The sequence below is a fragment of the Poromitra crassiceps genome (assembly GCF_964638095.1).
Source record: "Poromitra crassiceps genome assembly, chromosome: 26".
Classification (NCBI taxonomy): Eukaryota; Metazoa; Chordata; class Actinopteri; order Beryciformes; family Melamphaidae; genus Poromitra; species Poromitra crassiceps.
The window spans coordinates 757,646-784,129 of record NC_139640.1 but is presented as its reverse complement, the minus strand read 5'-3'; the positions used below and the strand labels follow the sequence as shown (position 1 = coordinate 784,129).

Genomic DNA, 26,484 nt, shown 5'->3' with positions numbered 1-26,484 from the left:
GCCAAAAAAGGTTTGGGAACCCCTGTTTTACAGTAAGTGTGGCTCTGAGACTCTGGTTCAGTTCCTCAGAACTGGTGCAGACACAGGCAGGTGTTGACACTGACAGCGGTACTGCACCACACTCACTGAAATACACAGTAAAACACCTGTCAACACTATGCTATCACACAAGACCATCACTGGCCCAAATTCAGCTGTACTAAAGAGTGAAAGAAAAAGAAAAACATTGTATTTAGACCTTGCTAGAAGGGATAGTTCACCCCAAAATCTAAAATATTTCTCCTACAGTATATCCATAGATCATTTTGGTGTGAGTTGCCCAAACGCATTTTTTTTTATACACAAGGAAAATATACAAAACAAGATGGGGCATAATTGTACTTTGGAGATATCGGCCATAGAGATGTCTGCCTTTCATGAATACAATGGAACTGGATGGCACTCGGCTTGTCGTGTTCAAAGCGCCAAAAAAACGATATTTGAAAACTCAACAGCCATGTCTCTTTCCAGAAATCATGACCCGGTTACTCAAGATAATCCACAGACCCTGATCAGTTTCATGTAGGAACTATTCCCTTTCGACAAGGAAGCGTGCATATAACTTTAGCTTAGCTTAGCACTTTATTCTCCCTTTTGGCACCACAAGCCAAGTGCATTATAGTCGACAGAAGGCAGACATCTCTATGGCCGCTATCTCCCAAACCCTGCAACTCACATCAAAACGAGATGGATAAATAGCTCTCCAGGTGAGAGGAAACATTGTGTATTTTTGATTTTGGGGTGAACTCTCCCTTTAAGGTTTCTCTTATTTTGTAACATTCACCTATGTAATGTGAATCTTATATGTACACGTGGTGTATCTCCTCCTGTTGTGTGTACTGTGTGTAAGATTGTTGTGTGTATTCTGTCTGACTGTACTCTATGTAGGCTTAATCCATCAGCACATATACGATACAGAGGATAGGATCATAGTGTCACTAACTTCCTGTGTGTGTGTGTGTGACTACGCTGCTAAGGTGCAGGCAGCCTACGAAATGTCAGACCAGAGCTCATCGCTGAACTGAGCACATCACACACGTGAGTACTACAAAACATTATACCGGTACTCACTATTTCTACTAATCAAATGCTGATTTACAAGCAAGGTATTCTCTAATGGATGGTAGAAAAGTACGGATAGCAAGTTTGTCTTTGACGTCTAGAGCAGTGAGTTTTGAGAAATACTGTCGTATCTCACTGTCACAGCCTGGGACCCTTTCTTAGATGGAGGGGAAGGGACACAGAGGGGCTAAGGTGGTACTGTAGTGTTCAAATCTGGTCTTATTGGTGTCTGACATTTTGAAAGTCTCATCCATCACTTTGTCTCATCTCGTTTGTTTGTGTCTCATATCGCCCCGAAAATGACGCGTCTGAATATCTCCAGTGCTCTTGATATATCATAATATTAATATTCTGCTGAAAAACAACACTGATGAATAGTGTTTATGTGAGCATTGTTGAGTGAAATATGCCTTGTATTTTATCATCGGCCTCGAAGAATACTCAAGTTCTTCTAGTGTTCGATCTTGGCCTTGGATTTTATCCCCTTTTGTGACTTGATACTTGAGAAGACTTGATCTTGTTTTCTCAGGCCACCGCCCTTAAAGAAAGTTCAACATTTCACAACTTTACAACAGAAATGCCTAAAATAGAATTCTCTGTTTCTCCGTTATTGATATTGTGTGAAGATTACAACTTGTGCAATAAGCGCGATGACGGTCGTGCAGATTTGGCAACTGTTGCCACTGACTTTTGTGTTGGAAGATTGACTGATCTGCCTCTGTTTACGGCAGTAATGTGGAGCGAATCCCTGAAAATATTAAGCGTAGGGTTATAAAAGTTATAACTGGTTATAACACTTTATAACCATGTTGTACCTGTTCACCTCTGATGCCTAACAGTCACCAGGGGCAACAGCCTGCTGTAAAGTCTTGTGTCCTGCAGACTGTCTGCTTATAATGGCACATGATCGCTGAAGCGTTTGAACATCTATGTTATTCCAAACCATTTTTATTAAACACTACCTGAAACTATATTTAAGAACTGAATTACCCAGATACTTTGTAGCAAACAATGCGTGTTTGTGAATAACAGGTGGATTGACAGTGTATTACATATTAAAGTGTTACTTTGACCTTTCGTTCAAGACGTGCACAAAAAAATCGGTTATGAACACAAAAGAATTTGCTTGTTCAAAATGTTGAAGCAGATTTAACGGGGAATAATCATGAGAGCTTTGTTTCGGGCTTAAAAACCGTACGTTTTTTTATCGCGCCAAGTGAGTAAGACCTATAGCTATGTGACCCTGGGGGTGTAGTGGTAAATACAGAGGTGGGTAAGCTATCCAAGGTGAGTAGTTTACCCACCTCCTTTTCCCTCATTGATTCATGATTGACTGACTGATTGACCGATTTTTATGATTTTCATCATATCCTTGTTTATGTTTCCTGTATATTTTACTGCATTTGACTGTACTTTGTTTTTAACAGGTGCTTTTAATAACATCTAGGGACGGGCATTGCAAATTAGCCCAGGCTACAAATGCTGAGATACATGTCATCAGACGTTGACTTAATGTTTATGTTGTGTATCTGTCCCTATACAAATAAATACATGAAATGGAATGATACAGTTGATCTGAAAATACAGTAGGTCAGTTAACCTCATTTAAAAATGGTGGGTAAACTGTATTTACTTGCATTTACCCTCCACTACGCCCCTGTATGTGACCATAACTAGGTAACACTTAAGGATTCATCATATCGGTCTTTATTTGTTTGTTAAAAAAATATCTGTCCATATCTGTTGGGTACGTCAACAGTGAGTTTACCATACAAATAGCTGAATTTTGAGTGGTGGTAGTGTAATATAACTGTTTCCTTCAGTTGTAACTTAAAACACAGTTCTGCTTCGATACAGCCTTTAACCGTAATGATATCAATAAAACCTCCGGCTTCAAAATGGAGTTAGAGCCACGTTTAGTCGTCGGTTTTGAACATATTGGCAAATATTGTCAGTCTCTGTATCTTTTTGTGGGCCTAAATCAATCTGAACTAAAACAAAGGGTTAAGGGTTAGGCATTAAGAATGAGGTATACTCTATGAAGCAGTTGTACTGTTTTATATACTTTATCAACTGCTAAATGTTGCGATGATGCGACTTGAAGCCCAAGTCTTGCTCAAATGTGACGTAGAATTTCTGGATATATTAGAGTACATACTTGAAAAAGGCCTTGTACCGAAACGTTGTATTAAGATTTTCCATTTTTGAGCAAGTCCATTCTTTTTCTAAGTGGATATATTAGAGTAAAAGTCTGCATATTATCAACCTATGACTGCCAAGACTTCTGTATTTTACGAGCTGACCTGAACCAAATAGGAAATGATGAAATAACGTCAAATCAAACATTATTCAGAAAATATCAAAATGGCTGATCTAATATGGTTGGACTGGCACATGCGCTTGTACTGTACAAGAAACCTACCCAGTAAACACATGCTTATAAAACGTCGTAACAGGAAAATATGCTCGGCATTTGTCGAACACTTTTTATCCAGGCGTCTTATTAAAGTACCATGGGTTTATAGTTCATCCGCATTAACGGCTGAAGTAGGAATCAACTTCTAACCCTTGTAATGTTAGTTCACGCTGTATATATAGCCTACAGAGCTGAATGTTGCACAATTATGTTTAACTCTATTCTATATGACAGTGATGGCAAACAAGCTATTGATGTTCGTACTCTGTTTATAATCAGAGCCAATTAAGGAGACGTTACTGTGTGTTTGACTGTAAGTCTACATTTGAGCAGCCATACTTTATCACATCAGATACGCAGCGCGCGTAAGAAATATGATAAATATGACAAGGTCACTCACATCAGATGTTCTACATCAGTAATCGGAAAACGTCGCTCAGTTTAGAAGAAGTCCTTGAACAAAACATACATTATTTATTGTTATTCTGTCAAAAGCAAAAACATTTTTGTGACGGTACACGCTTTGCGTTTTAGAGGTGGTGTGTGTCACCTTTTTTCTAAAGGCGATCACCCAGCTGTAGCAGGTGTTTCCTCTCCTCTGTTATCTTCTAAACACAATTTCGTGATAACAGCAACCCTGACCTTGTTGCAGTTTGGGGGTGTTTTCATGTGAGAAACTAGGATTCCCTTTTCATAAAGCTTCATAAAGACCTACATTTCTCACTTCTCTCTCTCGTATACAAACAGTCATACTCACTCACACACACGCAAGCACGCACGCACACGCACACGCACACACACACACACACACACACACACACACACACACACGTTCAAAGAGAAACTGAGAATCGTTGAACTGAGGTTTGTCCCTCATTCTTGTGTTTCCACCTGGGTCATCATCGTCGACATGGTGACATGGGGACCATTCAAGTCAATGGGTCGATTGGTCAACAGAGACTTTTTACCCGGTAACACTTTTACAATAAAGGTACATTAATTAAGGGTTATAGTTCAGTTACCCTTAATTAACAGTTCACTAATGTGTCTTAGTATTCATTAACTAATGGTGTTCATGTTAACTAAGGTGTGGTCGGATCGATGCGTGAAGTCACCGAGGTTAAAGCTGAATTTATACTCTGGCGTAAGACGTGGCACGGTGAGGCTTTCGTGCAGCCCCCCAAAAGTGTTTGACGTGTTGACGGGTCGACGTATGACTGTCTAGCTGCCAAAGCTTACGGTCAAAGCTGATAATGCTTATTAAGTATGAACTAACCATTAATCAGCATTAAATAACTGTTCATTAATATACCCTTATTGCAAAGTGTTACCCTTTACCCCTATATACACCAGTACACTATAGAAATGATGCGTGGTATTTCAGAAACGTTTATTTTGTGTTTTTATTTGGTTTCTTTGGTTTAAGTGCGTATCTAATTCAGATAAAAGCATCAGTGGAATTATTTTGAGCGTTTCACATCGTTATGATTTTCCACACGAGCTCAGTGGAGTTTTTGTTACAGTAAACTCCCACAATCCTTCCTTGCATTCGACAAGGTCAGCATCTAATTGGTGATCTCACACAGCCGACGTTCATGTGTAGCCTCGCCTTCTCTCACAATCGGTTGCTAAAGCCGACGAGAGAAGTCCATCTTTTTTCAGTTAGAGGAGAACTTCACGGAAAAACAATGCCGATTTATTTTGTACATGATTTCCCACATTATGGTACCAGTCGTCAAAAGCTTGAACACAAATTCACTTAAATGAGAAAGTGTATCCAAACATTTGACTAGTACTGTATCCACTTAACTCAGATCAACTCTCAATAACTGTCCAACTAAAATGAATGTCTGAGAATGATGATGATGTGAAATGTGTGAGATCATGTGCAAAATAAATCTGTAATGTTTTTCGGTGAACTCCTTTAAAGTTAGATTGAGATAGCAGTATTTGATCAAGCAGAAGAGATCCACTCCGCTATACTCCGGTATCTTAGCTCTCTCTCTCAGCATCATAACACTGTATGTAGCCTGTGTTTGCCAAAATGTTTGCTAGCATTGTTCAGACTTGAAGGAACAGTTCCCCCAAAAATGAAAATTCGATCATCTACTCACCCTCTTGCCAGTTGAGACACAGCTGAAGTTCATCCGTATAAGTTACACACAGCACAACTCCATCTCCAACTCTTCTCCAAAGCAACTGAAGTCAGTGGGGACCAGTCGAGTTCCAAAAAGACCTATATTCACACCATCATTTAGTGCAAATCTTAACTACAGCTGATCGATATGCAACAAATAATGCTGTATTGGGTCTTTCTGTTCACAGTGTGATTGTTTGTCTGTTTAGAGTTTTAGGGTGTTTTGTAAATCTGGTCCCCATTGACTTCAGTTGCTTTGGAGAAGGCCGCTACGAAGCTGTGCTGGCCAACCTCCCTGTGTGTTATGTGGACTAACACATTTTACATATTTCACTTGGTGCCGCGTCTATGTGCCGACAGACCGTAATGCCGATAGCCCACAAGCAGAACCAGCTGAGCGAGGCGGTGTGCAGCGTGTCGGTGGACCGGCTGGAGCTAACCTCTCCCATCCCCCACGCCTAAACCGAACCTCTCCCACCCCCCACGCCTAAACCTAACCTCCCCCAGACCCTAACCCTAACATCTCCCATCCCCCACGCCTAAACCTATCCTCCCCCAGACCCTAACCCTAAACCTAACCTCTCCCACCCCCCACGCCTAAACCGAACCTCTCCCACCCCTCACGCCTAAACCTAACCTCCCCCCAGACCATAACCCTAAACCTAACCTCTCCCACCCCCCATGCCTAAACCTATAACGTTGGCATTGCGGGCTGTCGGCACTGCGGGTGGTCGGCATATCGGGTGGACGCCGTTTCACTTGGCATGAGGGGTGAGTACTGTTAGTCGCCTGGCTCCAGACCTAGGTGAGTCGAGATGACAGAATTTTCATTTTTGGGGCAACCTATTCCTTTAAGACAACGCTAACAAACATTTTTGGCAAACAGGCTACAGTGTTATTATGATGCTGAGAGAGACAGCTAGTATAGCGGAGAGGATCTCGTCTTCTTCTTGATAAAATGAATGATGTATTGTCCTCATTATTCCAGGCCTGTAGTAACTTCGGCTACAGCAGCAGTTGATGCTGCACACGCCAAGCTAGGCGCTGAGCAACAGCATCTGTACTTCGATGTTAGATGTTAGTTTGTTCTTCCAATCATCTACACATGTCATGTTGTGATAAAAGCCTCGTGTGATGAAAGCTTCAACCTCATCACAGCTTTAGTGTGAATATGTCTCAACATGAAATGTGCCCTGTCAGTTGCTGAGCTGTCAGGCAGTTTTCTTACCGTAAAAAATAACGAGGCCTGGTTTCTCTCAAATTGCATTTCTCAGTGAAGATTCTCAGAACATACAACCAAAGTCATTAATACTCACTGTGGAAGAACTAGTGTTTTTTTTTGTTTTGTTTTCCTTTCCAGTTTACGTGATGGTGTTTCATGCGTCGTAATCTCGGCTAACAAAATATAGAAAGAAATCAATGTTTCAATCAAATCAACAATCAAAATCAATGTTTCCATTCTGATGATGATGATTCTGCAGCAGCCTGATTAACATAGAGTAATATAAGGAGTGGGAGAAAAGAAAGCAACGTTTTCTGCGTTCCTCTCTACTGTTTCACAACTCTGAGGTTTCAAACCGCCCTGAATGAAGTTCCCCCTTGCGATGAAACAGACGACATGTTTTCAGTCATTGAGCAGAATGTCACAGAATGTTTCTGATTCTCAACCTTTTTTTCCACTGACATTTTAGTGTTTATTTTTTTGAAACACAGAGAGAGACGGTGAAGAAGGGCGACCGTCGTAGCGCATACAGTACAAGCTAGTAGGTGCCTCCCCATTTCTGAAAGGAGAGCTCAAACATCCTCTAGTGTTTTGGCTGCTTGCCGTTGGTTGTGTCTAACGTGACGCGACCATGAAATTATCAGACACAGCAAAGATGTGATGGGGAGGGAAGCCTTATGGAAGTAGGAGATACATGAAAATAGTGAATCACCCGTTCTTTCTGCCTTCTGGGCCCACACTATCTGTCTTTGTCTCTTTCAGAATCAGAAATGACATGTTGTGGTACAGGACGCCCTCGCTAGGCGTCTGACTAACGAGGGAGTCCTGCACTTTCAGGTGTTTTCCATTGGAATAGCAGCCCAGTTTGTATCCACTGTAGATTGAAAACAGTCCAATTTGGCTTCTCCTCTGTGGAAGACTCATGGAGATGGTCCTGTAAGGAGAATGTTTTGCTTCTCCTCTGTGGAAGACTCATGGAGATGTCCTGCAAGGAGACTGTTTTGCTTCTCCTCTGTGGAAGACTCAAGGAGATGTCCTGCAAGGAGACTGTTTTGCTAGGACTGTTTTGTCAAATCCACGAGCTTGTTTACATCTAAAGTAGAAGTTAATATTGCTGTCAGAAGCAAAGCAGAAGGCCCATCACATTGAAGCGCAGAGGGGGAACAGAAGCAGGGTTTGGGGCCTTCATCGTGGTAGTACAAAGAGAAACCTCAGGAAGACAGATGAGACGCGAGCGACATGTTTGTTTTGTCCTTGTTGTGGTTCACGTCTCTAAACCACCTCGGTGCGCCTCTACAATTCTGCTCCCCGACTGATCCATAAAGCTATTGTTGATGGATTACCATGGATCTTAAAGGGTTTTCAGGCAGATCACTTCATCGTTTTATCGGGTGCATTAAAAGGACAAAGTATCGCTATTTTCTGTGATGCCTGAAAACAGAAATGTTGCGAGACAACGAAAGTTTGTATTCAAATGAATCTCAAACCGGTGCACCTTCAAGCGTCCGTATCTTAATTACGTTGTTCCGTCTGTTGCTGACCCACTGAAATCTGCCCCATCACTAAAGCAAAGTCTATTATTTTTCAAACTTTTCTTTCCTGCCATCAAGTATTAATGTGGAGATTTTAGATTTGTTTTCAGGTTTTGCGAGAGAAGAACGTAAGAAAACATGCGTCGACTGGGGTTGCCGTTGTTGCAACTTCATTTACATTCCTCCAGTCTTCTTTGGTTGTTGATGGTTATAGCAAACAAAACCTTGGATCAGAACAATCCCCGTGACATGTACACATGTTTATCAGAGGTGGGTTTTTCTTTGGTCTGTTTTTCAACACAACTAAGATCAACATAATTGTACGGTGATACTGTGAGAGTAACAATCCCTGTGTACGTAGCCTACTCGTTTAGTAAGGACGACAATAAACCTCCCCAACAAAAGAGAGACCCACAGATGTTGTATTCTCCTGAAGGCTTACCGTTGTATTGAGTGCAGACGGGACTCTACAGCAGAGATAAGCGCAAGCAGGTGTTCGGGCTGGTGCGTGCACAGGTGTACATCTACCCAATATACAGTATGTAGCCTAAAGGGAGAAAAAGTGAAGAAAAAAGTGGTGAAATTGCTTCACTGCATCACAATATTACGCAGAGTGTAATACATACTGCATAATAGAGCGCAATTGAGAATCGTTTTTTTTTTCTTCTTTACATCTCTGAGAGACACAATGAAATTTGAAATATTGATTTTATCCGGAGTGGAACTGCAGGCCTGTATCCCTGCTTGAACTGGATAGTATTGGAAAAAGTTTGTTACAAAAACATCAAATCTAATGCATTCAGCTCTCACACACAGTTCAGCACTGGGATCATAGTGTGCGGTCCGCCAAGAGTGGCTCCACTGGGAGCGGGTTTGGGTTCAGTATCTTGAATATCATGGTTGATAAAACCGGCATCTTCCAGTTTTGGGATCGCCTGTTAGATCCCTCAGGCTGTCCCTAATTGCCTAGTCATTTTCAATCCACTTGATTATGATCAATAATTAACAATGTATCAGAGAACAAGGTCAAGATCAGAATCAGAATCACTTTTATTGCCACAGTATGCAAGTTACATGAGGAATTTGTCTTAGTGTCTGTATGCAGCGTAGCGGTCACATCAATATACAGAGATAAGAAGTAGGAAGATAACTAAAGACAATCACAAAGTTGCAAGTGCAATCAAATCGAGTAAATATATACAATATGTACATGAGTGGTGAAGTGTTCTGTGGATGATAAATATGAATTTACGAATTTAAGATGAACAGACTGTTGAGTGCTGTGTTTGAAATACCAATTCAAATGTTCGTGCGTATGTTGCTTTTGCTCTTGTGTTGCTTTTCGGTATTTTATAAATACACTGTTGCCGTTGGACTCAATCTATTTTCAGAAAAACAGATGGTTTATCTATCAGACCAATTTGGCGCATCCCTCTGAAGAGTTTATACAACTTTAACATCCATTTGTAGCTGCCAGTGTCCGCACAACAGCATTTGTCAGCAATCTAAGAAATAGTGAAAGACTTGTTATTTCTGATCATCATGAGCATGAATGACTATTGAACGGTAGTTGATTTTGGTGAAACAAACAGGTAGGCTATTCACAAAATCTAGACTCATGGAAGGCCAACTCTGACCATACGTCAATAAAAGCTACTGGTCTTGGTGTGTTTCATATAAGGGACGACATTAAATGTGTTGTGTTTCTGTGTCCTTTGGATCGAAAATGATTAATATTATAACTCCTTAAAACTATAATGCTTATTAAACCCTCTGATCAAGGTTTATCTATATTTTACTTTTTTTTAGGGACACTTGCATTTTTAATTTGTGTTTATCAACCGCTTTTGCCAAGGCTGGGCCAACAGTTCACGGCTTGAATTCTAATACACTAATTATGCAGCTAAATCAGTACAATTATGTGACCGGGGGAAAATCAACTGAGCAATTACAATAAATTAGGCCGTTAGCCACCCGTGTGCTATTTAGAATGTGCTAAAGATAGATAACAGGTCCAAGGAGACCCTTCACACATTTTGTGACTTATGTTATCAGGCAGCGTGTAAAATAACAATTTTACCCAATTAAGATTACATCCATTTATCACGTTAGAAAAAAAGAATTACTTTTTTCGGTCACTGAATAAAATATGGTATGTTTACATTGCCAAAATGAATGGTTTTGTTTCATTTATTTATATTACAACAATATAGCGTAAACATTTTAGGCCTCACACATAAATGTAGCCAACAGCTAAAAGAGTTTTCAGGTAGCAGAGGAAAGTTTAGTGAAGAGATCTCGCCCTCTTCCGCTCGACAACCAATCACAGGGTCATTATTCTGAATTTGGGTTTGACCGACAACCGTGTGCTTTCTTTCAGACCAATCAGTGGCGAGGGAGGTGCAACAGCGCTTAAAAAGAGGATTTTTTTCTAGATATTCAACATTTCCGCTCCGGATCATCGCTGAATCGCAGAGGGGACACTGAGCAGTCATCACCAGTTGTAAGTATGCTGTGAATTCCAATTGACTGATTGTTTGGCACTTCTTGCCTATATTTCTTTTATTTTTTATCTTTGTTTTGTTTTTGTTTTCACCATGTTTGAAATAAATCTATAAGTATATTTTAGATTTTTGCTATATATGTATTATCTACTAGACATTGTTGTCCTACCTAGGATCATGAACCCTTGCAACCTTAACAGGCCCAGGAAGGTGGAAGAGTCATGAGTTCTGTACAGTATATCTAATCAAACTTCTTGACGAGATCTTGAGACGCAAACGCTGTAGTGAACTTATAGTGAGCTTACAAAATTGAAATATTAAATTGGATATGAGAGAATGAGACAAAACTCAATAGGCTACCTCAGCATCCCACCACACTTTTGCATGCACACAGAAACACATTTTGATCAAAGTTGTTGTCGCTAAAAAAAACAAAAAAAAACATTACATGAATGTTTTTGACATTGACTTTCTTGCATCGTGCTTGGGTAAAATATGAAAGCGCTTCCAAAATTGGACTGCTGGTAGCCTAATACACACTACCGCTATGTTACGTACAATGCACTAGGAATATAGTGTTCACATTTTTATTTACTCATAACAAAATAGCAACTTTTACCAGGGCTTGCGGACATTTATTTGACAGAGAACCTTATACAGTATATAAAGCATATTTCATTGACATTTTCTGCCTGACATTTCTTGTAGTCTGCCTCTGTCATACACTAAGCAGATAGCACTCAAAACATATAAAAAAAATATATATATATATTTGTGTGCAACATACTGGCAGATAACGGGAACAAAACCAGGCAACATATCTCGGTACTAATTTTCATCCTTTTTTCCCACTAGTGTGAAAGGTTGGTAGCATTGTTGCCTGCTAAAATTGCAGACAAACACTATACATATATAATCCATTGAGAGGACAAAAAATAATAACAGTGGATATAAAATTAATTAAATCAGTTGAATATGGGTGACCAGATAAAGTCTAATCTAATGCATGCATGTTCTTGTCTCTGCTCTATTTTTCTTTTGCCTCAACTCTCTCTCTGGCCTCTTTCACCTCTAAATCTCCCCTCCCCCCATATCTGTTCACTCAACCTCCACCTCAACTCCTGAGCTGATCATCTGCATTTCTGGGTTAGCTCCACAGGTGCCACGTCTTTGAACGTCTGTTTAACGTCAACAACTCTCATTCTCCAGTCTCTCTCCTCTGTATTTGTTGCCGGGTTACTTTTATAGATGTAGCCTACACACACCTAAAACATTTGCTGTGCAACATTTCTCCTTGACAGCACACCAAATCCAATGCCAGTGCTTAACCCATTGATACCCGATGCAGTATTTTTGTGTGTATCCCTTTAAGACCGCGAACCGCGTTAACGCGGTTCGCGGTCTTAAAGGGATACACACACAAATGAGGGATATACACGCAAATGCTGCATCAGGTAGCAATGGGTTAATGTTGCGTTATTTAATGCAGTCTAGTGTCCTCTAGTAGGAAAGTGGCGTCAGCGGAGGACCAAAATGCGAGACTCATTAGCCAATGAACAGCCAGGAATGGGTCTCGCGCTACGTTTGCATGCTAAAATAAAGCTGATAATGTACAATTTGATTCAAGGGATGAAAAACCCTTTCACAGTACAACACAAACTGTTTATTTTTCTGCAACTCGACAGTGCTGCTTCTTTTTACTCAAGAGTTCCACTTTCTACTTCCTGGAAAAAAACTGGTCCATTGGAGTGAATGGAGATGTCGGAACTCTTCTATTATACGGCTCTGATGCAGTCCATTGATTGATGAGGCTTTCTTCGCAAACTACTGTACGGGCTATGCAGCGAACTAAAAACTTTTTTGTGTGATTGAAGTATTTGTGTTGTCGCTACTCTATCACTCATTGTACACGTCTTGTATTTTGAGTGCAATAATGTCCCAGGGTTATGATTACCCATGAAGAAGAACGCTTCTTTTTGACAGATTCACACCTGAAGAAGAATTCATCCTCAATGTGAAGGAGCAGAAAATACTTACTTCAGCTTTTCGTATACAGTATGGCTCAATGGAGCATTAGCCAAACCTTTAAAAATGAATATAAACACCTTGATTTTAATGCTATATAATAACTGATGTGTTGGTATCAGTATTAAAGTGTAAGTTCACCCAAAAATGAAAATTCGGTCATTATCTCCTCACCCCCATGCCGATAGAAGGAGGGGTGACGTTTTTTTAGTCCACAAACATTTGTGGATTTTCACAGCAAAACGCCGTTGCAGAAGTCTTCTAAACAGTTGAAGTGAATGGTGACCAACTTTCAAACATAAAAACGACAACAACAACAACAATGATAATCCAGGTCTCCAGAAGCCCCAAGAAGACAAGTTGACTTGAAAAGACATTTACACCCTTTTGCTTTTTGTTTTGTTTTGTTTTGTTTTGGGTTGGGTTTCTGTGGTGGTGTTGTTTGTTTGTTTGTTTGTTTGTTTGTTTTTTTTGGGGGGGGGGGGGGGGGGGTTGCCTTTTAATGGATAGGACAGTGGATAGACAGGAGGGGGGGGGGGGGGGGGGGAAAGAGGGGATGGCATCCGGCAAAGGACCACGGGACGGATTCGAAACCCGGCTCGGCCACGCGAAGTACTAAGCGTTGGTGGTACGCGTTCTACCTGGTGAGCCCCTACGCCCTGTTTTTAGCTGTTTTTTACATTACATTACATTACGTCATTTGGCAGACGCTTTTATCCAAAGCAACTTAAAATAACACATTTTTGCCAGCAATGGTGTTTTTTTTTTGTTTGTTTTTTGTTTGAAAGTTGGTCACCGTTCACTTCAATTGTTTTGGAGAATTCCGCAACAGTGTTTTGCTGTGAAACTCCACAGATGTTTTGTGGGCTAAAAAAACGTCACCTTCCATCGGCATGGGGGTGAGTAGATAATAATAGCGATATTGGGCCATATAACTACAATTCATTTGAAACATCCAGCTTGATAAAGTGCTATGACACTTTTTACACATGACATTTTATATAATTGATAGACCCTTGGAGACATAGAGATATCCGCCGCATATCCCATAGGATGATGGAGGAGGGTTCCTCCATCATTTATTATTATATTATTAATTACCAGAGTCGCCCAGTACAGACGACTACATTGTCAAAATAAACGTCCCCCGGAATACTACAGGGTCGCGAGCTGCAAGGTTTAGACCAGACCAGGCCAAACTTTTTTTTTTTTTTTCACATTTTACATTTTTATAGAACACAAACAAGACAAACAGGCTCAGACACCGGGGAAAGAAATGAAAAACAAAACAAAAACAAAACAAAACAAAAAATATAATCAACATTACAAAGTGGTGCCGCCAGCCACCTAAGGTTCTTAAGTTCTTGTAAACGATATACCTGGGATCTCACTCAAGGGGTCTATGGGAAGCCAGCCGGGTGAGTCACCCATCAACCCTAGCCTCGTTGAGGTAAACTAAAATGGGTCCCAGATAGTCACAAACTTTCTAAGTGCATTGGTTCTCAGGAACCTAAGTCTCTCCATGCGTATAACAGAGGTCATGTCCATCACAGGCCAAACCTTGTTGAAAGTAAAATTGTTTTCCATTCATCCATCAAGGAAAGTTGGAAAGCAAAAAATATTAAACTTTTATGTGACTCATAAATACCGTCTAAAGTTTTCACAAAATATCTAATTTTGACAAAATATTCCAGAAGTTCATGGACAATTAGAGGGCGCTCCGAGCTCGCCAACTCACCCGGTTGACACCCGTTTCAGCGGGACTGGTCAGCACCACTACATTTTTAAAGTATTTAACCGGTGTTTGGACGATTTATTTTGCTGCCTAATTCTTGGCTTAGATATTGCTTTGTTAGTTGCGGTAGTTTTACTTGAGACCAATACAAAAAAAATCTGAAATAACTACATGCAAATCGTAAGATATGCCCACCTCTCTGCTCTTCTTTCCATATCACATTTAATGCTGCACAACAAAACACCAAACACTGACAAGAAGGGTTTTGTATCCATTTGGAAAGCTTACATTTTATGGTTGGTCTCAAATAAGACCTGGAAAAATAAGCTTATTCTGATCTTAGCCTCACCTTCAACCTGCAGTTGGTCTAGGACACATGTGTCAAACTCAAGGCCCGGGGGCCAGATCCGGCCCGGCACCTCATTTTATGTGGCCCGCGAGAGCTAGCAAAGAATACAATTTGCGCAATACAATTCTTCGCAATATGGCTTAAAATAGCTATTGTTAAATGGAATAATAGTTGTAGGCTACTAGTTGTCTGTTTGCCATTGTTTTCCCTATAATTCTGCTTTCAGAGCGAGTTACTAAGTATTAAGTTATTATTAAAAAACAATAATAACCGAATCAGAGGCTATTATGAAATGTGATAACAAGTAGGCTAGATACATTTATATTGTGTTTAGGGATGGGCATTGTAAGGGATTTAAATACTCGAGTACTCTCCTTCTGTTATGAAAGAGTACTCGAGTACTCCCCCCCCCCCCCCCCCCCCCCGGGGGAACGACACACACACATGAAAGATCCTAAGTTTGGCTATGTTAAGCAGTTACCATTAGCATTCGCCAAATGCCTGTGATGAGAGCAGGGGTGATCTGCTTTGTATGGGGCTGTTCACAGCAACTTCACACACATTACCAATTTTGCATGGAAAAAGCGCTGCCTGGTGCACTTTTTAGTTTTTACAGATTGACTGTGATAAGGTGATCCGGTGTTAGCCGTTAGCCTACCTCAGTAAAAGTAATTCCCAATACATGTCGGTAATCATTCCATACTGCTTCTTGATCACTGTTAAGTAAATCCACTTATTAAAAACTCTGGTGTTCTGCCAAAAAGTGATAACTGCAAACATGATAAATGCAAACAGTAATAATGTTCGCTAACGTTAACCGCAAAAACCACCAACAACATCCGAGTGATGGTCCCCGCCCGTGGTGAAACACGGAACGTTTGGCTATGGTAAACAAAGTTACCCAGCGAGCACAAAACGTTTTTTCAACGTTGATTTTTAGTTGAAATCTGGGTGATATTGGGTTTGAACGTCTAAGACCTAATTTCACCCTCTTTTCAACCGGCTAAAATGCGGTTACAACGTCAACGTGTAAAAAAACACAATTTGGTGCATCATATTGTTAAAACATTTGTTGTAGCTTGGAATAGAGGCAATATTGATAGTGTGTGAATTGGCATTTGTCCATTTTATTGTGTAACTGAGAGTTGAAATCTGGTCTATACGAAAACTACATTTCAACGCATTTTATGTCACATGAAATATCATAAATATGGGACTATATAGGCTATGTGGTGCCAGCAAAAAGCTTCCAGGACACAACTATGGTTAATAGTTTAGCGCAATACTATAAAATAATGAATTCAGTTCCTGCAACAACGCAGTAACGCAAGTACTTACTTGCTAGCTATACTAACCGTGACTGACTAGACTAGACCAAAGCAAGTCTGCACCGGTCTGCACCAAGTGCGGAACGAGGTGCTCTGGGCACGCTATGTTATTGTACAGACTGTATACGAGGCTCTGTGTACCTCCTCAGTCTCTGGTGTTAAATGAAGTTAACCTCTGAAGCCATAGGCTACAGCCTATAGACAACACACACACACACACACACACACACACAACATAATTTTAGTCTGTTACATTAATATAATAGTCTCGTACACACATCACATAAAATAACTTGTCCTCCGATGTCGACAATCATGTAGTCTACAAGTTGTGTGCGAGATAGAGTATATATGTGCCCAGCTCTCTACAGAGTATAAGAAAATATATAGCTCAGCGCGTAGAGCGGGCTGGCTTGAATGTGGGAAAGCGGGGTTCGAATCCCGTGTGCGCTGCTGAATTTTTAATTTAATTTCCTGGTGAAATATGGTCTAAATCTGAACGTTCAATAAACGTCTGCAAATAGTGGGTGAAAAAACTTTCACTTTCAAACCTTCCTTGCACGTTTTTTCAACGTTGACCCTAAACGTTTTTTAAACGTCTTTTCAACCGAAAAATGCTCGCTGGGTACTGTCAGGGGTCCGTTAGTCAAAGTGGTCCGTCCGAGTAAAAAACATCTAACGTTAACATCTTTGCTTGCACATCTATATATAAATTGGCCATGAACGGAAAACAACTGCAATCAAATCTTGTTTATTTTACATCTGCTGAATATAGATTGCGTTAATATACATGGACGTCTGTGTTGCTGGCGATTCACCAGACGCTGTTAACGTTAGATCGGCCATTTTTATAGGGGAGGGGGGTGGGGCGAGTACCCGGACAGCGGAAACGGTACTCGAGTACTCTCGTTACAAACGAGTACTCGAGTACCCGAGTACTCTCCCCCATCCCTAATTGTGTTACATTTACAACTGGCCCTTTGAGGGCAACCATAATGCTGATGTGGCCCGGGGTGAAATTGAGTTTGACACCCCTGGAGGAGGTCCTGACTCAAACTTGATAAGACCTAGTCTTGTTTTATCTTGAACTCAACTGAGGTGGCCTTGACTACAAACGTACCATGTAAATACAGCTTGGCCTGTGTACCTGCATCCACGATCTCTCAAACAAGTCAGAATCTGTTTTTCAAGCCGTGTTATAGCATTACATTACATTACATTACATTACATTACATTACATTACCTCATTTGGCAGACGCTTTTATCCAAAGCGACTTACAATAACACATTTTTGTCAGCAATAGAGCAATCCACTATGTAACACAGTCTATGAAAACTACAACTTCTGAAGGAACAGTGGTACAAGTTAAGGTTCGTTTTTTTATAAATGCAACAACAATAAAAAATCTTAGATGTTTTCTTTGTACCTATACAGTAAAGCACAGAGAAAAAGAGAGACACAGAGGAGGGGAGACAGGGAGAGAAACATACAGTACCTTAAACCACAGTGTACTACCGGTGATGATGTGGTCTGTTTTTTCTCTGTTAAAGCGTGGAGGAATCCGTCTTTCGTGGAACAGAGGAGGAAGGAGAGGGGGTGTGAGTGAGAGAGAGACGGAGAAGAAGAGGTGAGGATCGGGATAAGAATCTGCACCTCACTAAATCAGGGTCCCACCACAACCCGACACACACACACCCTCCATCTCTCCTCCTCCCTTCTCTCACTTGACTTTCTCTTGACTTCTCATCCAAAGCCCACCACAGGCCGCCTACTCTCGTCTCTCTGAACTCTTAACTCTTTGATCTTTGTCAAATCTCTTCTGAAATCTGAGACCACCACAAACCCCTTCTTGCTTCTCGCTGACATAATGCCATTTTGCAAGCAGAATTTTGGCATAAAAGTCAGGATGTCTTTACGGGCATAGATTTATTGGAATGCTACTTTTCAAATATATTTTCTGCTAAATTTGACAATTCAAGATTCAAGATTTTTATTGTCACTCCGTAGTAAGTAAGTATCACATGTGAAATTCTTGTGCTGTAGACTCCGTTACAACATAGTGCAGAACAAGGTGCAGGAAATACAAGAGAAACAACAATAAGGCAGTAAAGCAATAAAAAAAAACGCCAAAGCAGTGGCATATTCACTGCACATATGTGCAAATAGCATAGTTCTTTCTTTCTCACATAATTTAAACCTAGTTATATTATTGTTATTACACACACATTCATTCTGTTTGCACAGGTGCAACTAGCATAGACCTAATTGAACATAGAGGCCATTTACACCTGGCGTTAACATGTGGTTTCTGCCATCAGATTGCAATCAGATTGTATTTGATCACTTCAGCCTGATTCCATTTACACCTGGCGTTAACATGCATTTTCTCAAATCTGATTGGAATCAGATTGCAGAAATGGCTGTCCTCTCAATCCGCATAAAGTTGGTGTATCCAGATTGAGAGGACACATTGCGTTTACACTTGTGTTCAATGTGTACACACAATGCATCCCTGACCACCTCCGGAGGTGGTTTGGCCGATCAGATTGCAATCCTTCTTCAATGCGTTTTGGTGGGTGTTTACACTTGGCATTTCAAGTGATAAAACACAATCTGATTGCAATCTGATCACAGAAAACGCATGTTAGCGCCAGGTGTAAATGGCCTCATATTGTACGTAATGGTAGCAGCTATTTGTGTGTGTTCAGGAGTCTCGTGGCCTGCGGGAAGAAACTGTCTCGCGAGCGATTTGTGCGTGCCTTTGGGACCCTGAGGGTAACGGGGAGTGTAACAATTGCTTATCAAAAGGAAAGTGTGTTATTTGGCAATAATTACATGTACAGTAAAGGCACGTGATGATCTGCTGCTAGCAGACAAGACTTCTTTGTGTATATATATATATATATATATATATTATGTGCAAAGTAAACAGTTATTTGTACGAATATGTCATCTACTAATCATTTTTCAGGGTACATTTTCCAGACGTGTGAGCAAAATGAAGGAGTGCATTCGATCCCTCCTCATCCTCACTGCTCTGCTAAAGGCATCAACAGGTAGGAGGCCGTGTTCTTGATTATTAGATTTGATTATTAGATTATTATTAGATTATTAGATTTCCATCGCGGCAGTTTGATATTGTGCACAGTCACATAACATCCCTTCTCTTTCTCCTAGGGGCCGTGGAGAATGTGTACGCTCAGGTAGGAGAGAAGAAGGTCACCCTCTCTATGCCTTTGAATATAAATGACAAATACGTGACCTGGTACTTTGGAGACGAATCATCAGACGACAATAAAGTGATTACGAGCAATCCCTATGGTATGACGACCCTCGAAGGTGAATACTACATTGGATTATTCACAGATATGAATGTTTTTACAATCAAAATATAAAATGCAAATTAAGTCAGTCTTGGCAATATGGTAATGACTTAATTCCTGTGTTACAGGACGATGGAAAGATAAGGTGTCCTTATCTGGGTACTCCCTCGTCATTAAAGAAGTCCATGATGAGGACTTTGGAACTTTCACTTGTGTGCTGAGGAGGGTTAAGATTTTTCATTCCTCCAAGACATATAAACTATCCAAAATCAATGGTAAGGGCACACACAAGGTGGCATGATCAGCAACCCTCATATGAGGACTTTCGATAGTCCAGTGTTGATAGTCCAGTGTTGATAGTCCAGTTGAGTAACCACCAGGCAACAAAAGGTAGCCCTAGATGTCAACAAAGTGTCAGTTGCATCAGATGCATCTCTCTCAACCTAATCCTAACCCTGACATCATTTTTAATCCTAACCCCAACACTAATCTGAACCTAATTCTAACATGAACCCCAACCCTAGACCAGGCAATGAATATCTATAAACTTCTTTTCACATCATTATTATATTAAACAAATGATCATTGAAACACTTTCGACTTTTTAGTGACACATTGTAATCACTTCATAAGAACTTGACTCTCAACATTGGACTATCCAAATAAAGTGCGACCACCGGTTGAGACAAAGTCTTTGAGAGTTTATAACACCCTTTAAAAACCAAGTGGACGAACTCAAAATGCAAGGCGGTCAAGCTAAAAAAAAGTTTTTACTAGTTCCTGAAAAGACAAGGTTCTCAACATGTCGACTTAAAGGAACACTCCGCCCATTTTCAACCAGCTTTGTATCATTAGAACATCAGTAGTATATCAGAAAACTGTAAACGGTTTTGAAGTCTGTCATTTAATGTGACAGTTATTGAGTGTTAAAGTGTGGACCAGTGACATCACTGGTCCACACTAACTCACATTAATAACTCATTAACTCAAATCAATTCTCAATAACTGTCAAACTAGATGAATGATGAATAGTTTGACAGTTATTGAGAGTGATGTCAGTGATGTCACTGGTCCACACTTTAACACTCAATAACTGTCACATTAAATGACAGACTTCAAAACCGTTTACAGTTTTCTGATATACTACTGATGTTCTAATGATACAAAGCTGGTTGAAAATGGGCGGAGTGTTCCTTTAATGCTAATGTGGAGCTGACCTAGAAGCAAATAATAATAATAATAATTGCACTTTAAATCCTTTCAATCCCCACTCCACAATTGATCTGCTAGTGAGCATGAAACCAAAGACGCCTGTGTTGGCTGGGGAGTCTCTATCTCTGACCTGCCTGGTACCGAGTCTTCAAGGTAATCCTCAGCCCCAGCCCCAGATTCACTGGCTCAATCCCCAGGGAGAGAAAAGGGCAAATGGAGGGAAACTCACAGTCACAGTCACAGGCCGAGACCATGGAGAGTGGACCTGTGTTGTGACAAGCGGTGGCATAGAATCCTCTGTCAAAATTTCTGTTATGGTCCTGGGTGAGTTTTCAGTCAGATTTTTTTTTAAATTTTACTTTTTTTTTTTAAGATTATTGCGCGCTTGTGTGTGTTATACATCTCTGTGTGTTTGAAAAACAGTTCAAACATTTTTTTCTCTTTCCCTCCCTACCCAGACCTCATCGCAGCTCCTCCATATATATATACCGGTACCTCTCTCCCGCCCGCCACCCGTCTCAAAATCCCCTGCTGTGCCATTGCTCCTAAACTTTCCTGGGCAAACTTCAAAGCAAAGGGCTTGAAGGGAGGCCACTGGAGCTTCGTGCCTGCGCTCAGTCCCGGGGTTCGGCAGAAGCTGTTCACCCTCTCCGTGGAGGATCCGCTGAGCTGGAAGCCAGAAGGAGCGAGAGGACTGACTCCATCAGACCTCGCGGCAAACGAGCTGTCTTTGTGGATGAAGCGGGCGGTGACGGCGGCGGACAGGGGAGAGTATGTCCTCACCCTGACGTTTAACAACAGCGCCACTCTGAACAGGAGCGTACGTGTCGAGGTGTTGGAAAGTAAGTCGGGCCGAAATGTTGTGCAGTCATGTTCACATTACAGGCAAATCTGATTTGCTGATAAAGTCATTAATCATCATTATCTTGATTGGTTTCCCAAATCTGATTTGGGAGTGTGTCCGCACTGCCACACATCTGATTCTCAAGTCGGATCTGCGTGTCCAGACCTAAACAGCCTATCTGCGTTAGTTGCTATGGTAACGACGTGGGCATCAGTAAATACGTACGCTGGTGACGTGGTTTTCCTGCGCAGAAGCATTTGATGACGAGTTGCGAGTGACGTTCAAATCAGATTTGGTGGATCTGCGCGTCCGCACTCAAGTCAACATCAGTCGAAAGCAGATTGGAAACTACCTCCATAATGTGGTTTGGGACAAGTGACACAAATCAGACTTGGAGCGTCCAGACTCATAAAACCAATCTGGATAAAGTCATTAATAGGTCACTAAAGTTCACAAATCAGATTTGGCCTCCTAGTCTGAACATGACTGTGTGATCCACCCAAATCTGCTACATATACATATACATATACTTCTTTGGCTATCACAGTCTCCTTATCTCTCTCTCTTCATGTCCCCTTCCTCCTTCCTCCTTCCTAATTGTCCTTCATAACGAGCTGGAGACAATTACTTCTCTGCCACCTCTCTGCGTCTGTTATGTGTCCCCTGTGTGACGCGTGTCTAATTCGGTGGCTAATACACTTGTCTAGCTCCACTTGTTTTAAATAGGGTCTAATGTTTCCCTCTGCCAGAACAGTGTGGCACACAATGATTTTAATTGCTTGCTTTGTGTTCTGAGTATTTATAAAGTAAAGTCTCTCTTAACCCTTATTATGTTTTGCCTATTCACACTTCGCACGCATTCACACAAACACAGTCGCGGTATTTGCTATTCTGACAGTAGGCTAAATGTTGGGGGAAGGGAGAGCGTTTCAGTTTCACTCCACACCCACCAGTTGTTTCCCAGAGAGTCCAGGGCCCATTTTGCACCGAGCACCTTAGGTTAAGATTTCCCTCAGAGCCAGAGTTAAGGTGTCCATAAAATAGAATTGGCTGTACAAAACACCCTTAAAGGAACACTCTGCCCATTTTCAACCAGCTTTGTATCATTAGAACATCAGTAGTATATCAGAAAACTGTAAACTGTTTTGAAGTCTGTCAATTAATTTGACAGTTAGAGTGTTAAAGTGTGGACCAGTGACATCACTGGTCCACACTAACTCAAATTAATAACTCATTAACTCAAATCAACTCTCAATAACTGTCAAACTAGATGAATGACTTCAAAACCGTCATCTAGTTTGACAGTTATTGACAGTTGATTTGAGTTAATGAGTTATTAATTTGAGTTAGTGTGGACCAGTGATGTCACTGGTCCACACTTTAACACTCAATAACTGTCAAATTAAATGACAGACTTCAAAACTGTTTACAGTTTTCTGATATACTACTGATGTTCTAATGATACAAAGCTGGTTGAAAATGGGCAGAGTGTTCCTTTAAATCTTGTGCTTTTGTTTTCCTTAACATGTTTAACCTTCTAGAGAAGATGTAAGGGGCTCAGACATTCAAACTGGAAACTTTTCATGTCATGTCTTTCTTTCTGTCCTTTTTTTGTACTCTATAGCCTACGACTTTTTTTGTAAAACTGTCTTCTTACTTTATGTTACAGAGGCAACCAGTTTTATTTGAACAATTCTCTCCATCTCCCTCCCCTCCTCTATCTCACTATCTCTCTCTCTCTCCAGTCATCTCCTCCTCCTCAGGTTTGGAGATACCGGCTGGCCAGCAGGTCAACCTGACATGCAGCATGGGTCGTCCGCTGCCCGTCGGCCTGCAGGTGAAATGGGTCCGAGCCAAGAAGAAGGGGTGCCTGCCCTCCTCCCTGGGATCTGACCGTCTCCCCGCCTATATCACCGTCCCGGAAGTGGTAGACGGAGAGTGTGGTGAGGAGAGGTGGAAGTGTGAGCTGTGGCGGAACACAACGCAGCTGACATCAGCCGAGATGTCGCTGAAGATCGGTGAGCACAGGATGTGAGAAGGAGGCAGGAAATATAACATGGGCATGTCACCTTGTGGCCACCGTCTTTAACTGACAACTGTGTGTACTCTGTGTATGTTGCATATGTCTATCTCTGTGTACTCTGTGTACGTTGCATATATTTATTATTTATATATTAAATATATTATATATTATATATGAGGAGTTAATTTGCAAAAACAGGTAAACGCCATCCTTAAAATGAACAAACATCTGTTTGATACTCCCTGGAGTGCACATAGAAAACATTATTGAGGTGATTTATGTGAAAATCATCAGGTGAATATGTTTTAGTTATGATTGATAATAAAAATTTCCCAAAAATAAATTATTTACAGTATAAATACATCAATATATAAAATAAAATGATAAAAAAAATCCAAAGGGAGATACCTGTCTTTGCAAATGAACTCTTCATATATTATATTATATATATATTGTATATATTATAAATATTTATTATTATTTATATATATTTGTCTATCTCTGTCTCTGTGTGCGCGCAGCCCAGACGAGCGTGTGGCTGCTGGTGACCATATGTGGTGCCGCAGTCATCTTCATCCTCCTCTTCCTCATCGTCATCGTCATCCTTCTCCGACGGCGCAGACAGGTAGTGTCGAAACTTTGCCATCGTTTTCCTTTCTGTCCCTCGTTCACGCCATATACGCCGAAGCCACGCCGAAGCCACGCGGCGCTATGGCAGTTTAATTTCGGCAGTCCTCGTTAACAGGCGAGACCGTTCACACCAGCCCCACCACGCCACGCTGAAGCCACGCTGCAGTGATAGTTTCATCTTCTGTTCTATTTTTCAAGCGCGCTGCACCCGAGCTGCCGGGCATGAAGTCAATGCATGTTGTGAGCGGGAGGAGGGCAGCGCCGAGCAATGAAGGTGCTCCTGGTGTGAGCGGTTTTGCGTGGCACTCGGCTTCTGTTTAAGTGCTGCTTCTGAATAGCGCCTGGTGTGAACCGAGGCTAACTCAGAGCGCACTGGATTACTTATAACACTATCATGCTAAAATCTCTATCTCACTCTCTCTTTACAGTATCTCTCTTTATCTCCCTCTCTCTCTTTCTCTCCTCTCTCTCACTCTCTCTCTTTCTCTCCTCTCTCTCACTCTCTCTCTCTCATACTCATCTCTGACATATCTCTCTCTCTCTCTCTCATACTCATCTCTGACATATAGCATCTCTGTTCATCTCCCTCTCTCTCTTTCTCTCCTCTCTCTCTCTCTCTCTCATACTCATCTCTGACATATAGTGGAAGATGAGGACAAGACACTCCAAGCATAAATTCTGTCGGTGCAAGAAGTAAGTTATTTCCTGGACTAATAGACAGTTTCAGCAGAATTCTGTTGCTAGGCAACACTTTGGACTCAACAGGAAGTAAGACTATTGCCAATTTAGAATGTTTATGTCGTCAAGTTGAAACCGTCTATAAAATGCCTCCAAACACATACAGTATATTCACACTCATTGCATCAGGTTTAAAATCTCAATGTGTGCGTGCGTGCTTGCGCGCGCGTGTGTGTGTGTGTGTGTGTGTGTGTGTGTGTGTGGTGTGTGCGTGCGTCTATGTGTGTGTCTGTGTAACACCCAGTGTTGGGGGTAACTCATTACAAAAGTAACATACCGGTATTACATGTAATATATTACTTTTAGCAGTAACTCAGTAATATAACTTATTACTTATAGGATTTCACTAATATTATACCAGATACTTTCTCAAGTAACAAATTGAGTTACATTTTATTAAATCAAAGCACATATTTCAAAAAGATACAATCATTTCCTAATCAAACCTATTTGTTTTTATGCAAATAACCACTATAGATGACAATAACAAAGGAAAAGAATAACATTTAGAATTTTGGATTGTTTACACTGACTTCAAGGCGGTTGAAATTATTTTTCGGGGATGGTTCCAGGGCAGCGATGTCATTCTGCTGCTGCTGTCGTTTTGGTAAAAGTAATGCAAAAGTAGTGTAATAAGTAACGAGTTACTCTACACAGAAAGTAATATTGTAAAGTAACGTATTACTTTCAAATGAAAGTAACTAGTAATATGTATTATATTACATTTTGAAAGTAACTTGCCCAACACTGGTAACACCACACTCTTATTTTGTAGTGCCGTCTCTCTTTCTGTACCTCAAACCCAACGCATGGTTTTATGTTTCAGCCCCAAGCCAAAAGGATTCCACCGGACTTAATCTTCCAGACCTCAGAAAGACATTTTCAAGAGGAGAACACAACCACCTGAATGACTGTCCAGATAAGATGGACTTCTCTGTCGTCCACTAAACCATGCGCCTCTGGTAGCTGTTTTCAATGAGGGACTGAACGTTGTCAAAGAATGTCCTTCGCTGTTGAACTGTCCTCAGATTGTATTATAGCAGAACTGTATATTACAATTGTAAATAACATTTACAATTACATAACAGACAGTTTGGATTCTTTCTTTATATTTGTATCACTGTACCACTTATTCAATGCTCAAAGGAATTGGTTTAATTTTACAGACCTTGCTTGTTCCATTTATTTACAGAGTATCCATAGGGTCTTTGATGAATCAATTTAGGGAAAATGAAGGCGCTTAATAATTGCCATTTGAGAAGTATTACATTATGTAGCTATATATTGTGCTGATTGTTTTAAAATGGGCATATGATATTGGCTAAAATCGATCGCAGACCCCTGAATTGAATCTACATGTATAT

General features: G+C 40.8%; 1 protein-coding gene across 1 annotated transcript; it reads left to right on the top strand.

The window, feature by feature from the left end:
- Positions 1-1,035: 1,035 nt before the first annotated feature.
- cd4-1 (CD4-1 molecule) lies at positions 1,036-26,484 on the top strand. The gene is made up of 12 exons (XM_083661306.1): positions 1,036-1,077; positions 10,789-10,911; positions 17,901-17,977; positions 19,322-19,406; positions 19,528-19,689; positions 19,802-19,948; positions 20,964-21,209; positions 21,344-21,727; positions 23,475-23,747; positions 24,274-24,377; positions 25,026-25,075; positions 25,947-26,484. Exons 4-12 carry the CDS (start codon positions 19,349-19,351, stop codon positions 25,975-25,977), a joined length of 1,455 nt encoding a protein of 484 aa, XP_083517432.1. The 5' UTR covers positions 1,036-1,077; positions 10,789-10,911; positions 17,901-17,977; positions 19,322-19,348; the 3' UTR covers positions 25,978-26,484.